This window comes from Pleurodeles waltl, chromosome 6, assembly GCF_031143425.1.
Source record: "Pleurodeles waltl isolate 20211129_DDA chromosome 6, aPleWal1.hap1.20221129, whole genome shotgun sequence".
NCBI lineage: Eukaryota > Metazoa > Chordata > Amphibia > Caudata > Salamandridae > Pleurodeles > Pleurodeles waltl.
Genome location: NC_090445.1, coordinates 1965314 through 1979841, shown reverse-complemented (window position 1 = coordinate 1979841; position 14528 = coordinate 1965314). Strand labels below are relative to the sequence as shown.

Sequence of the window (14528 nt, the reverse complement as noted above, 5' to 3'; positions counted from 1 at the left end):
GTGAGGGTTGAGGGTAGGCCTGGGTTGAGCAGGGGGTAGGCCTGGGGTGAGGATAGGGTAGGCCTGGGGTGAGGATAGGGTAGGCCTGGGTTGAGCAGGGGGTAGGCCTGGGTTGAGCAGGGGGTAGGCCTGGGGTGAGGATAGGGTAGGCCTGGGGTGAGGATAGTGTAGGCCTGGGGTGAGGATAGGGTAGGCCTGGGTTGAGGGTAGGCCTGGGTTGAGGGTAGGCCTGGGTTGAGCAGGGGGTAGGCCTCGAGGGGGTGAGGATAGGGTAGGCCTGGGGTGAGGGTAGGGTAGGCCTGGGGTGAGGGTAGGGTAGGCCTGGGGTGAGGGTAGGGTAGGCCTGGGGTGAGGGTAGGGTAGGCCTGGGGTGAGGGTAGGGTAGGCCTGGGGTGAGGGTAGGGTAGGCCTGGGGTGAGGGTAGGGTAGGCCTGGGTTGAGCAGTGGGTAGGCCTGGGGTGAGGGTAGGGTAGGCCTGGGTTGAGCAGTGGGTAGGCCTGGGGTGAGGGTAGGGTAGGCCTGGGTTGAGCAGTGGGTAGGCCTGGGGTGAGGATAGGGTAGGCCTGGGTTGAGCAGTGGGTAGGCCTGGGGTGAGGATGGGGTAGTCCTGGGGTGAGGGTTGAGGGTAGTCCTGGGGTAAGGGTAGGCCTCGGTGATGGTTGAGGGTAGGCCTGGGTGAGGGTTAGGTTCGTGGATAGGACATGGGTTGGGGTCAGACGTGGGATGAAGGATAAAACAGGTATTTCTTTAAAAAAAGAAGCAGCTGAAAAACATTCTTAGTGTTTATGATTTAAATGCGGGTTGGTTGCAGGAGGGGACAGTGAAAGCTATTAGTGCGAGTACTGCCCCTAGAAGCCCGTTCTGTTGCCCTTCAGGGCGCTGTCCACTTCTGCGCATCTAGTTCAGGGTGCAGTGTAAGTGGGCTCCCTGTACAGCCCCAAGAAGCCCGTTCTGTGGCCCTTCGAGGCGCTGCCCACTGGTGCACCTCTAGTGCTGGGTGCAGTGTATGTGGGCTCCCTGTGCAGCCACTAGAAGCCTGGCCTGTGCCCCTTCGAGGCGCTATCCACTTGTGCATTCCGGCCAGGCCTGTGAGTCTGTACCTTTACTCCGAATGGTCCTTGTGTGGGTGGCCTCTGCCCCCTGGGGCTGGTGACGACAGCCCCCTCGCCCCCTTGACGTGGACAGCGCTGGACTTTGCCCCCAGTGTGACCGGTGCCTCTTGTGCAAGAGCCAGTCAGGCTCCTGGCACTTCGAGCCCGTGATCGGTGCCAGGCGTGGCCCGGGCACTCCTTATAGAGTGAGGCCCGGCCCTGAGCCCTCACTCTGTCACCGGTGCCAGCCCGGCCATGCTCTGCCTCTGCCTCTCCGTGCCCGTGGCACACGGCTGCCAGCCCGAGTTCCAGTACTTCGAATCCCAGGGGCTTCCCTCGGGGCTCAAGTCCATCTTCAAGCTGAGCCTCTTCGTGCCCGCGCAGGAAGTGACCACCTACCGGCGGTGGAGAGAGGTGGGTGCCATGGTGGGGCGCAGGAGGTGACCACCTACCGGCGGTGGAGAGAGGTGGGTGGCATGGGGTGCCATGGTGGGGCGCAGGAGGTGACCACCTACCGGCAGTGGGGAGAGGTGGGTGGCCTGAGGTGCCATGGTGGGGCGCAGGAGGTGACCACCTACCGGCAGTGGAGAGAGGTGGGTGCCATGGTGGGGCGCAGGAGGTGACCACCTACCGGCAGTGGGGAGAGTTGGGTGGCCTGAGGTGCCATGGTGGGGCGCAGGAGGTGACCACCTACCAGCAGTGGAGAGAGGTGGGTGGCATGGGGTGCCATGGTGGGGCGCAGGAGGTGACCACCTGCCGGCATTAGAGAGAGGGGGTGGCATGAGGTGCCATGGTGGGGCGCAGGAGGTGACCACCTACCAGCAGTGGGGAGAGGTGGGTCACTTTAGCGGTGCCATGGACGGGGCGGGTCGGGTGACCACCTGCCGGCATTAGAGAGAGAGGGTGGCATGAGGTGCCATGGTGGGGCGCAGGTGACCACATACAGGAAATGGAGAGGGGGTGGCATGGGTGGTGGGGTCAGGTGACCAACTACCGTCAGTAGAAAGGTGGGTGGCTTGAGCGGTGGCATGGGTGGGGCGCAGGAGGTGACCACCTACCGGCAGTGGGGAGAGGTGGGTGGCATGAGGTGTCATATTGGGGGCTCGGAAGGTTGCCCATGTTACTCTAGGGGCTGTTGTGGTGTGGGGGCCCTGTGAATGTTTGGACTAGTCGAGGCCTGTACTGGGTAATGCAACCCCCACCCCACCCCCAGTGCCCCACCCCCGGAGGGATGTGCCCCGAGGCCAGGGCGGTAGACCCACCAGTTTTAGCCGGGGGTGGGGGGTGTTAATAGACTATCTTTACCTCAGACCTTATATCTGGAGCCCTCCAGGGGGACGGCCTGTCCTGTGAGACGAGTCTTGTGACTGTAAATGTCACCGCAGACCTCACGGGGGCAATGAGTCTGCCATCTGGTGGGGGCTGTGGAGGCTTGTATACAGCTCTGCAGTGACGTTTGGTGCACACAGCTCTGCAGTCATGATCCGTGCACACATTCTCTGCAGTGATGTTTGGTGCACACAGCTCTGCAGTGATGATCCTCGCACACAGCTCTGCAGTGTTGTTTGGTGCACACATTCTCTGCAGTGATGTTTGGTGCACACATTCTCTGCAGTGATTCTCTGCAGTGATGATCCTCGCACACAGCTCTGCAGCGTTGTTTGGTGCACACATTCTCTGCAGTGATGTTTGGTGCACACATTCTCTGCAGTGATGTTTGGTGCACACAGCTCTGCAGTGATGTTTGGTGCACACAGCTCTGCAGTGATGTTTGGTGCACACAGCTCTGCAGTGATGTTTGGTGCACACAGCTCTGCAGGGGCCTGCACACAGGTCTGCAGTGATTGGTGCACACAGCTCTGCAGTGATGTTTGGTGCACACAGCTCTGCAGTGATGTTTGGTGCACACAGCTCTGCAGTGATGTTTGGTGCACACAGCTCTGCAGTGATGTTTGGTGCACACAGCTCTGCAGCGATGTTTGGTGCACACAGCTCTGCAGCGATGTTTGGTGCACACAGCTCTGCAGTGATGATCCTCGCACACAGCTCTGCAGTGATGTTTGGTGCACACAGCTCTGCAGTGATGTTTGGTGCACACAGCTCTGCAGTGATGTTTGGTGCACACAGCTCTGCAGTGATGTTTGGTGCACACAGCTCTGCAGTGATGTTTGGTGCACACAGCTCTGCAGTGATGATCCGTGCACACAGCTCTGCAGTGATGATCCGTGCACACAGCTCCGCAGTGATGATGCGTGCACACAGTGGTGGAGGTGTCTGGACCTCCCAGGAGTGCACAGCCGAGCTGCTTGGGTTTGGTTCTTTGACCTGCTGGTTGCAGACGGATTAACCCAGCAGTGACATTAACCCACTGAGTTGCACTTGGCAGCCACGTGACTCTGGCAGTGGTGCCTGCAGGGTGCTGCAGCTCCTGTGAGCTGTAGTCTCGGTGCTCTCTTCCTATTTCATGGATGTAGCGCTGTGAAGCTATCACGCCAGGCTCAGCACATGTGACGCTGAGTTTTTTTGTTTTCTTGCAGAAAATCGTGAAGGCGGGAGACAAGGACCTGGACGGACAGCTGGACTTCGAGGAGTTCGTCCACTACCTGCACGACCACGAGAAGAAGCTGCGGCTGGTCTTTAAGAGTCTGGACCGGAAGAACGACGGTGAGCCCCCGGGGAGGGCAGGGGGGCGCATGTACTCAAGCGACTCTGGGTAGTGAGGGCTTGGGGACTCCAGGTGAGCAGCTCTGGGTAATGGGGGGGCCTGGGTTCTCCAGGTGAGCAGCTCTGGGTAATGGGGGGTCCTGGGTTCTCCAGGTGAGCAGCTCTGGGTAATGGGGGGGCCTGGGTTCCCCAGGTGAGCAGCTCTGGGTAATGGGGGGGCCTGGGTTCCCCAGGTGAGCAGCTCTGGGTAATGGGGGGGGCCTGGGTTCTCCAGGTGAGCAGCTCTGGGTAATGGGGGGGCCTGGGTTCTCCAGGTGAGCAGCTCTGGGTAATGGGGGGGGCCTGGGTTCTCCCGGTGAGCAGCTCCGGGTAATGGGGGGGGGGGGCTGGGTTCTCCAGGTGAGCAGCTCTGGGTAATGGGGGGGCCTGGGTTCCCCAGGTGAGCAGCTCTGGGTAATGGGGGGGGCCTGGGTTCTCCCGGTGAGCAGCTCTGGGTAATGGGGGGGGCCTGGGTTCTCCCGGTGAGCTGCTCTGGGTAATGGGGGGGCCTGGGTTCTCCAGGTGAGCAGCTCTGGGTAATGGGAGGTCCTGGGTTCTCCAGGTGAGCAGCTCTGGGTAATGGGGGGGCCTGGGTTCCCCAGGTGAGCAGCTCTGGGTAATGGGGGGGGGCTGGGTTCTCCAGGTGAGCAGCTCTGGGTAATGGGGGGGCCTGGGTTCTCCAGGTGAGCAGCTCTGGGTAATGGGGGGGGCCTGGGTTCTCCCGGTGAGCAGCTCCGGGTAATGGGGGGGGGGGGGGGGCTGGGTTCTCCAGGTGAGCAGCTCTGGGTAATGGGGGGGCCTGGGTTCTCCAGGTGAGCAGCTCTGGGTAATGGGGGGGGGCTGGGTTCTCCAGGTGAGCAGCTCTGGGTAATGGGGGGGGGCTGGGTTCTCCAGGTGAGCGAGCAGCTCCGGGTAATGGGAGGGGGGGGGGGGGGGCTGGGTTCTCCAGGTGAGCGAGCAGCTCCGGGTAATGGGAGGGGGGGGGGAGAGGGGGGCTGGGTTCTCCAGGTGAGCAGCTCTGGGTAATGGGTTCTCCAGGTGAGCGCTGGAGCTACAGGTGAGCGAGCAGCTCCGGGTAATGGGGGGGGGGGGGGCTGGGTTCTCCAGGTGAGCAGCTCTGGGTAATGGGGGGGCCTGGGTTCTCCAGGTGAGCAGCTCTGGGTAATGGGGGGACTTGGGGACTCCCGGTGAGCAGCTCTGGGTAATGGGGAGGGGGGCCTGGGTTCTCCCGGTGAGCAGCTCCTGGTAATGGGGAGGGGGGCCTGGGTTCCCCAGGTGAGCAGCTCTGGGTAATGGGGGGGCCTGGGTTCTCCCGGTGAGCAGCTCTGGGTAATGGGGGGGCCTGGGTTCCCCAGGTGAGCAGCTCTGGGTAATGGGGGGGGCCTGGGTTCTCCCGGTGAGCAGCTCTGGGTAATGGGGGGGGCCTGGGTTCTCCCGGTGAGCTGCTCTGGGTAATGGGGGGGCCTGGGTTCTCCAGGTGAGCAGCTCTGGGTAATGGGGGGTCCTGGGTTCTCCAGGTGAGCAGCTCTGGGTAATGGGGGGGCCTGGGTTCCCCAGGTGAGCAGCTCTGGGTAATGGGGGGGGCCTGGGTTCTCCAGGTGAGCAGCTCTGGGTAATGGGGGGGCCTGGGTTCTCCAGGTGAGCAGCTCTGGGTAATGGGGGGGGCCTGGGTTCTCCCGGTGAGCAGCTCCGGGTAATGGGGGGGGGGGGGCTGGGTTCTCCAGGTGAGCAGCTCTGGGTAATGGGGGGGCCTGGGTTCTCCCGGTGAGCAGCTCTGGGTAATGGGGAGGGGGGCCTGGGTTCTCCCGGTGAGCAGCTCCTGGTAATGGGGAGGGGGGCCTGGGTTCTCCCGGTGAGCAGCTCTGGGTAATGGGGGGGCCTGGGTTCCCCAGGTGAGCAGCTCTGGGTAATGGGGGGGCCTGGGTTCTCCAGGTGAGCAGCTCCGGGCATTGGGGGGGGGGACTTGGGGACTCCAGGTGAGTGCTGGAGCTACAGGTGAGCGAGCAGCTCCGGGTAATGGGGGGAGGGGGGGTGGGCTGGGTTCTCCAGGTGAGCGCTGGAGCTACAGGTGAGCGAGCAGCTCCGGGTAATGGGGGGGGGGGCTGGGTTCTCCAGGTGAGCGAGCAGCTCCGGGTAATGGGGGGGGGGCTGGGTTCTCCAGGTGAGCGAGCAGCTCCGGGTAATGGGAGGGGGGGGGGGAGGGGGGCTGGGTTCTCCAGGTGAGCAGCTCTGGGTAATGGGTTCTCCAGGTGAGCGCTGGAGCTACAGGTGAGCGAGCATCTCTGGGTAATGGGGGGGGGGCTGGGTTCTCCAGGTGAGCAGCTCTGGGTAATGGGTTCTCCAGGTGAGCGCTGGAGCTACAGGTGAGCGAGCAGCTCCGGGTAATGGGGGGGGGGCTGGGTTCTCCAGGTGAGTGCTGGAGCTACAGGTGAGCGAGCAGCTCCGGGTAATGGGGGGAGGGGGGGTGGGCTGGGTTCTCCAGGTGAGCGCTGGAGCTACAGGTGAGCGAGCAGCTCCGGGTAATGGGGGGGGGCTGGGTTCTCCAGGTGAGCGAGCAGCTCCGGGTAATGGGGGGGGGGGGAGAGGGGGGCTGGGTTCTCCAGGTGAGCAGCTCTGGGTAATGGGGGGGGGCCTGGGTTCTCCCGGTGAGCAGCTCTGGGTAATGGGGGGGCCTGGGTTCTCCAGGTGAGCAGCTCTGGGTAATGGGGGGGCCTGGGTTCTGCAGGTGAGCAGCTCCGGGCATTGGGGGGGGGGGGGACTTGGGGACTCCAGGTGAGTGCTGGAGCTACAGGTGAGCGAGCAGCTCCGGGTAATGGGGGGACTTGGGGACTCCGGGTGAGCAGCTCTGGGTAATGGGGGGGGGCCTGGGTTCTCCCGGTGAGCTGCTCTGGGTAATGGGGGGGCCTGGGTTCTCCCGGTAAGCTGCTCTGGGTAATGGGGGGACTTGGGGACTCCTGGTGAGCAGCTCTGGGTAATGGGGAGGGGGGCCTGGGTTCTCCCGGTGAGCAGCTCCTGGTAATGGGGAGGGGGGCCTGGGTTCCCCAGGTGAGCAGCTCTGGGTAATGGGGGGGCCTGGGTTCTCCCGGTGAGCAGCTCTGGGTAATGGGGGGGCCTGGGTTCCCCAGGTGAGCAGCTCTGGGTAATGGGGGGGGCCTGGGTTCTCCCGGTGAGCTGCTCTGGGTAATGGGGGGGCCTGGGTTCTCCAGGTGAGCAGCTCTGGGTAATGGGGGGGCCTGGGTTCTCCAGGTGAGCAGCTCCGGGCATTGGGGGGGGGGGGGGGGACTTGGGGACTCCAGGTGAGTGCTGGAGCTACAGGTGAGCGAGCAGCTCCGGGTAATGGGGGGACTTGGGGACTCCTGGTGAGCAGCTCTGGGTAATGGGGAGGGGGGCCTGGGTTCTCCCGGTGAGCAGCTCCTGGTAATGGGGAGGGGGGCCTGGGTTCCCCAGGTGAGCAGCTCTGGGTAATGGGGGGGCCTGGGTTCTCCCGGTGAGCAGCTCTGGGTAATGGGGGGGGCTGGGTTCTCCAGGTGAGCAGCTCTGGGTAAAGGGTTCTCCAGGTGAGCGCTGGAGCTACAGGTGAGCGAGCAGCTCCGGGTAATGGGGGGGGGGCTGGGTTCTCCAGGTGAGCGCTGGAGCTACAGGTGAGCGAGCAGCTCCGGGTAATGGGGGGGGGGGGGCTGGGTTCTCCAGGTGAGCGCTGGAGCTACAGGTGAGCGAGCAGCTCCGGGTAATGGGGGGAGGGGGGGTGGGCTGGGTTCTCCAGGTGAGCGCTGGAGCTACAGGTGAGCGAGCAGCTCCGGGTAATGGGGGGGGCTGGGTTCTCCAGGTGAGCGAGCAGCTCCGGGTAATGGGGGGGGGGGAGGGGAGAGGGGGGCTGGGTTCTCCAGGTGAGCAGCTCTGGGTAATGGGTTCTCCAGGTGAGCGCTGGAGCTACAGGTGAGCGAGCATCTCTGGGTAATGGGGGGGGGGGCCTGGGTTCTCCAGGTGAGCAGCTCTGGGTAATGGGGGGGGCTGGGTTCACCAGGTGAGCAGCTCTGGGTAATGGGGGGGGGGGGGGGGGGGGCTGGGTTCTCCAGGTGAGCAGCTCTGGGTAATGGGGGGGGGGGGGGGGCTGGGTTCTCCAGGTGAGCAGCTCTGGGTAATGGGGGGGGCTGGGTTCTCCAGGTGAGCAGCTCTGGGTAATGGGTTCTCCAGGTGAGCGCTGGAGCTACAGGTGAGCGAGCAGCTCTGGGTAATGGGGGGGCTGGGTTCTCCAGGTGAGCGCTGGAGCTACAGGTGAGCGAGCAGCTCCGGGTAATGGGGGGGAGGCTGGGTTCTCCAGGTGAGCGCTGGAGCTACAGGTGAGCGAGCAGCTCCGGGTAATGGGGGGAGGGGGGGTGGGCTGGGTTCTCCAGGTGAGCGCTGGAGCTACAGGTGAGCGAGCAGCTACGGGTAATGGGGGGGGGCTGGGTTCTCCAGGTGAGCGAGCAGCTCTGGGTAATTGGGGGGGGGAGGGGGGCTGGGTTCTCCAGGTGAGCAGCTCTGGGTAATGGGTTCTCCAGGTGAGCGCTGGAGCTACAGGTGAGCGAGCATCTCTGGGTAATGGGGGGGGGGGGGCCTGGGTTCTCCAGGTGAGCAGCTCTGGGTAATGGGGGGGGGGGGGCTGGGTTCTCCAGGTGAGCAGCTCTGGGTAATGGGGGGCTGGGTTCACCAGGTGAGCAGCTCTGGGTAATGGGGGGGGGGGGGGGCTGGGTTCTCCAGGTGAGCAGCTCTGGGTAATGGGGGGGGGGGCTGGGTTCTCCAGGTGAGCGCTGGAGCTACAGGGGAGCGAGCAGCTCCGGGTAATGACTGGAGCTCCAGGTGACCGCTGGAGCTTCATGTGTGTGGAGCTCCAGGTGTGCAGGGGTTTCAGGTGATAGGCTCTGGTGTCTCCATGTGCTGGATTGATAGGTGAGTCAGTGGCTCCGGGTAATGTGGGTCTTTAGGGAAGCGGGGCCCTAAGGTGTGTGTAGGAGCTTCAGGTGATAAGCTTTGGGGCTCTGCAGAGGGATCTCCAGGTGAGTGAGCGACTCCCGGTAATGTATCGCTTAAGGTCTCCAGGTGAGCGGGGTCCTCAGGTGAGCTACAGGTGTGTCAGTGGCTCCGGGCAATGGAGGGCTTCAGATGAGCAGGGCCCTCAGGTATGTGCTTGAGCTTCAAGTGAGCGGAGGCCTCAGGTAAACGTGTGCCCCGGAGCCTCTGGTCAGTGGGAGGGCTACAGTGGAGCTGGTGAGTTTCAGCTGATTGTGGGGCTTCAAGTAATACCTGGCTTTGGAGATTTCATGTTATTGGGAGTTTATATTAGTGGGGATCAGGGGGCTTCTTGTATCATTTCACAGTTAAAGGCTGTACTTCTGAAAGTAGAGAGTGAAGTATTCTTTCTACAAATAGAGAAATACTTCTAATACTGAAGCAACTAAAAGTATATTTAGTGCCCCTGTTTGTTAGTAATAACTGGAGCTTAGGTGAATATAAATGTGCTTTTACTTTGAGGGCCGTCTTGAGCTCAGGCGGCAGCAGCGTGCCCTTAGGCTGGTGCTTCTGGGCCCCTGAGTACAGAGCAGAGGGGAGACTGAACTTCTGCTGAGGGTCTGGCCCCTCCTAGTGGAGGGTTACCCATTCTTCCCTGTCTGATCCAGAAACCACTGACCCCCTCTTCTGTCCACAGGCCGCATCGATGCCCAGGAGATCATGCAGTCTCTTCGAGACCTTGGTGTGAGCATCTCCGAGCAGCAGGCTGAGAAGATTCTCAAGAGGTGAGTGGTCCTGCCATGTCCCGTGCCTGGGGCCCCTGGCGTGTCTGTGGACGAGTTATGGAGAGATGTGGCTGTGGAGGAGGGATGGGACACAGGTGGGTTGAAGGTATTTAAGGGGGTAGGTTGTCAGGAGAGGTGGTATTTTGTTGGTCTGTGGGCAGAACTGGCTTTTAATCTGTTGGGGCAGCTCGTGGACGGCTGAGATTTTGTCTTCTCTTTGGGGGTAGCTTGTGGGCAGAGGACGTTTGCTAGTCTCTGGGGAACGTTTGTAGGCAGATATGGTTTTTGGCCTACCTTTCAGGGTAGATTGTGGGAAGCAGGGGTTTCTTATTCATTTTTATTTTGCTAGTCTGACAACTTCAGGGAAGAGGTGGTTATTTTCAAGTGTGGGGCAAACGGGGCTTGTTACCTTCAGTGGTGGCAGCTTTTGGCAACAGTGGTTCTTGATCTCTCTGGGGATCAGGGGGTACTCTGACAGCTGTAGCCCTGCACTATATATTTGGACAAAACTGTTTAGTTTGTTTGCCAAGTTTTGGAGATTGTTTTCCAGCCTGTGGGCAGTTTGTGTGTTCAGGATGGGCATAGCTAGTGTGTGGTCATCTTGTGGACTTGGGTTACTGGTCCTCTTTTCTTTTGGGGGGTGGGGGTGGGGGTGGGCTGCTCTTGTTTACATAGCTCTGCATGTGCAACAGTGCGGGGTGCTTGTGTCTGCTCTGCTACTGTGGTGGAGGGCTCTGGGTTGAAGTTTTGTGTGCCTCTCTCATGTACTGTTCTCTCCCTCTTGTTTTTGCTTTCCCGTCCGTCTCTCAGAATTAGGATGGGATATTTCTGGGGTCCTGTGACCTAGTAAGTATAGGATTGCTTTTAGTCTGTCACTTTTCATTTTTTTTCTTGAATTGGTCTTGCTGAACCCTATAAGGGTGCGAAACAGACCCCTCCCTTGCTGAAGCTGTGGGGCACTGGCATCCCCCTTGCTGGTGCTGTGGGGCTCTGACATCTCCCTATCTGATGCTGGGGGCCTCTGGCATTGTCCTAACTGATGATGTGGGGCTCTGCATCTCCCAAACTGATGTTATGCTGTGGGGCACTGGCGTCTCCCTTGGTGAAGCTGTGGGCCACTGGTGTCTCCCTTGCTGAAGCTGTGGGGCGCGGGCGTCTCCCTTGCTGAAGCTGTGGGGCACTGGCGTCTCCCTTGCTGAAGCTGTGGGGCGCGGGCGTCTCCCTTGCTGAAGCTGTGGGGCGCGGGCGTCTCCCTTGCTGAAGCTGTGGGGCGCGGGCGTCTCCCTTGCTGAAGCTGTGGGGCGCGGGCGTCTCCCTTGCTGAAGCTGTGGGGCGCGGGCGTCTCCCTTGCTGAAGCTGTGGGGCGCGGGCGTCTCCCATGGTGAAGCTGTGGGGCACTGGCGTCTCCCATGGTGAAGCTGTGGGGCGCGGGCATCTCCCTTGCTGAAGCTGTGGGGCGCGGGCAGCTCCCTTGCTGAAGCTGTGGGGCACGGGCGTCTCAATTGCTGAAGGTGTGGGGCGCGGGCGTCTCAATTGCTGAAGGTGTGGGGCGCTGGTGTCTCCATAACTGATGCTGTGGGGCGTTGGTGTCTCCATAACTGATGCTGTGCGGCACTGACATCTCCCTAACTAGAGGTATGGGGCTTTGGCATATCTAACTGATGCTGTGGGGCTCTGACATCTCTCTCATGCTGTGGGGCTCTGACATCTCTCTCTCATGCTGTGGGGCTCTGACATCTCTCTCTCATGCTGTGGGGCTCTGACATCTCTCTCTCATGCTGTGGGGCTCTGACATCTCTCTCTCATGCTGTGGGGCTCTGACATCTCTCTCTCATGCTGTGGGGCTCTGACATCTCTCTCATATGCTATGGGGCTCTGACATCTCTCCCTCATGCTGTGGGGCGCTGGCATCTCCCTCACTGATGCTGTGGGGCGCTGGCATCTCCCTCACTGATGCTGTGGGGCGCTGGCATCTCCCTCACTGATGCTGTGGGGCGCTGGCATCTCCCTCACTGATGCTGTGGGGCGCTGGCATCTCCCTCACTGATGCTGTGGGGCGCTGGCATCTCCCTCACTGATGCTGTGGGGCGCTGGCATCTCCCTCACTGATGCTGTGGGGCGCTGGCATCTCCCTCACTGATGCTGTGGGGCGCTGGCATCTCCCTCTGAGATGCTGTTGGGCGCTGGCATCTCCCTCACTGATGCTGTTGGGCGCTGGCATCTCCCTCACTGATGCTGTTGGGCGCTGGCATCTCCCTCACTGATGCTGTTGGGCGCTGGCATCTCAATTGCTGAAGGTGTGGGGTGCTGGTGTCTCCATAACTGATGCTGTGGGGCACTGACATCTCCCTAACTAGAGGTTTGGGGCTCTGGCACCTCTCTAACTGATGCTGTGGGGCTCTGGCATCTCTCTAACTGATGCTGTGGGGCTCTGACATCTCTCTAACTGATGCTGTGGGGCTCTGGCATCTCTCTCTTATGCTGTGGGGCTCTGACCTCTCTCTCTCATGCTGTGGGGCTCTGACATCTCTCCCTCATGCTGTGGGGCTCTGACATCTCTCCCTCATGCTGTGGGGCTCTGAAATCTCTCCCTCATGCTGTGGGGCTCTGACATCTCTCCCTCATGCTGTGGGGCTCTGCCATCTTGCACATTGATGCTATAGGGCTCTGGTATCTCCCTTGCTGATGCAGTGGGACACTGGTGTTACCCCCCAGTCCTGTGGGTGCAAGTGTCTTCCTACAGATCGTGAACAGTGCAGGCATTTCCTTCACTGTGTGCTAGTGGCACCCTAACTGATATGGGGTGCAGCATGTCCTTCTGTGGGGTGCCTTCTCCCTCTCTGGGGCAAGGCGTCTATGGGGCTGCTTTAGGGTGCATACATCAGCCTCTCTAGTGCTGTGTGAGCAGGTGTCCCCCTCACTGCAGTTGCACGCATTGTCTCTCTTACTGATGTTGTGTGGCGCGTATCTCTCTCTCTGATGCTGTGAGCGCTAACAGATCCTTCTCTGATGTAGTTGTGTGCAATGACTCACTCTCTGAAGCTGTGGGGCTCAGATGTCTCCCTGTCTGATGCTGTGGGGTGCTAGCGTCACCCTCACTGATGCTGTGGGATGTCTACCACTGGTGTCTTCCCATCAATCTTTCTAGCACAGATATCTCTCTCACTGATCTGTAGGGCAGTGCGCTTTAGTGTGCGCAGTGTGATTTTCAAGTGATGTGGGTGAGTTATCTCCCTCTCTGCTGTGTGGTGCAGGTGTCTTATCTGATGCTTTGGGGCGCAAGTGTCTCGTGCTGTGGGTAGAAGGCGCCTCCCTCCGATGCTGTGGGGTGCAGGCGTCTCAGATAGCTTGTGGTGCGGGCGTATCCTTCTCCACTGTGGAGTGCAGATGTCTCCCTCGCATGTGCTGTTAAGTGCAGGAGTCTACCCCTGATGCTGTGGGGTGGAGTTGCCTCCCTCTCTGCTGTGGGGCGCAGGCGTCACCTTTTACTCTGAGGTGGAGGTAGCCCCCTTTCTGATTCTGTGGGGCACCAGCATCTCCGTCCCTGATGCTGTGGGGTGCAGGCATCAACGGTGCTGTTACTGTGGGCTGCAGATGCCTCCGCTGTTGCTATGCAGTTTAGGCATCGCCGATGCTGTTGCTATGGGACGCATGCGTGTTCAAAGCTGTTGCAGTGGGGTGCCGGCGTCTCCAATGCTGTGGGTTGGGCCTGGTTGCGGTGGGCACCACTGACACTCAGTCTCTCTTTTTGCAGCATGGACAAGGATGGCACGATGACTATCAACTGGAATGAGTGGCGTGATTACCACCTCTTGCACCCAGCAGAGAACATTCCAGAGATTATCTTGTACTGGAAGCATACTACGGTAAGTCCCCCTGGACTCTAGAGAGGCCATAGAAAATGTATGCTCTCTGAGAGGCCACAGAATGGGCCCCTGTAAGGACATGCCTCTCTTTGTATGGTCGCCCCCACAGTTTTAGGCTGATGCTGCCGGTTTTTAAATAGTGCACTGAGACCTTCTAACCAGACCTTAGTGCCAGTGCCCTGGCCCATAAAGTATGTGTTCGATGGCATCTGTCGCTGTAGATACACATGGTATGCATGAGCTCGCCATCTGGTGTTGGGTCGGAGTGTTACAAGTTGTTTTTCTTCGAAGAAGTGTTTTCGAGTCACGGGACCGAGTGACTCCTCCTTCTGTGCTCATTGCGCATGGGCGTCGACTCCATCTTCGATTGTTTTCTTTCCGCCATCGGGTTCGGACGTGTTCCTGTCGCTCCGGGTTTCGGAACGGAAAGATAGCTGAAAACGGAAGATTTTCGACGGTATCGTTGCGATCCGGTTCGAGATAGACACATACGACGACGCGTTGAACATCGAAGCGCTTCGGTGCCCTTCGGGGTAGATTTCGGCACCCCGTCGGGGCCTAGTCGGCCCGACCGCGTGGAGAACAACGCCGATGGAACGGACCCCGTTTCGATTCTGCCCCGAATGCCACAACAAATATCCTTATACGGACCTACACTCGGTCTGTAACCTGTGCCTGTCACCCGAGCACAGCGAAGAATCCTGTGAGGCCTGTCGGGCGTTCCGGTCCCGAAAAACTCTGCGCGACCGTCGAGCGAGAAGACTGCAGATGGCGTCCACGCCAAGGGAGCGTCGACAGTTCGAGACAGAAGAGGAACAGGAGGAATCCTTTTCCATCCAGGATTCAGACTCCGACGAGCTAGACTCTACAAAAACTGTGAGTAAGACGTCGAGATCAGAACTTAAGAAAGGAAAGAAGGCCCAGGGGACGCCACTGCCAACCGGCCATGGCTCCACCCAAATTCTCGGTGACCAACACTCTGCACCGAAAAAGGCCCATTCAGTGTCGAGATCGTCCGACTTCGGTCGAGACACCGGCACGCAGCCTCCTCGGGACCGAGAGAGTGCTAAACAGAAGCATCGACACCGAGAGTT

The 14528-nt window shown here is 60.4% G+C and overlaps 1 protein-coding gene across 4 annotated transcripts in view; it reads left to right on the top strand.

Moving 5' to 3' along the window:
* Positions 1–14528, top strand: part of SLC25A25 (solute carrier family 25 member 25) — a 105523-nt gene that overhangs the window by 48148 nt on the left and 42847 nt on the right. The window contains exons 1-5 of one of the 4 annotated variants that reach the window (XM_069236927.1): positions 1311–1505; positions 3629–3755; positions 9481–9568; positions 10379–10414; positions 13323–13434. In XM_069236927.1, coding sequence (XP_069093028.1) covers positions 1347–1505; positions 3629–3755; positions 9481–9568; positions 10379–10414; positions 13323–13434 — 522 coding nt within the window. In that variant the 5' untranslated portion in view covers positions 1311–1346. Of the gene's footprint in view, positions 1–1310; positions 1506–3628; positions 3756–9480; positions 9569–10378; positions 10415–13322; positions 13435–14528 lie in introns of those variants that run through there. The other 3 variants (XM_069236925.1, XM_069236928.1, XM_069236926.1) reach the window with 3 other exon arrangements.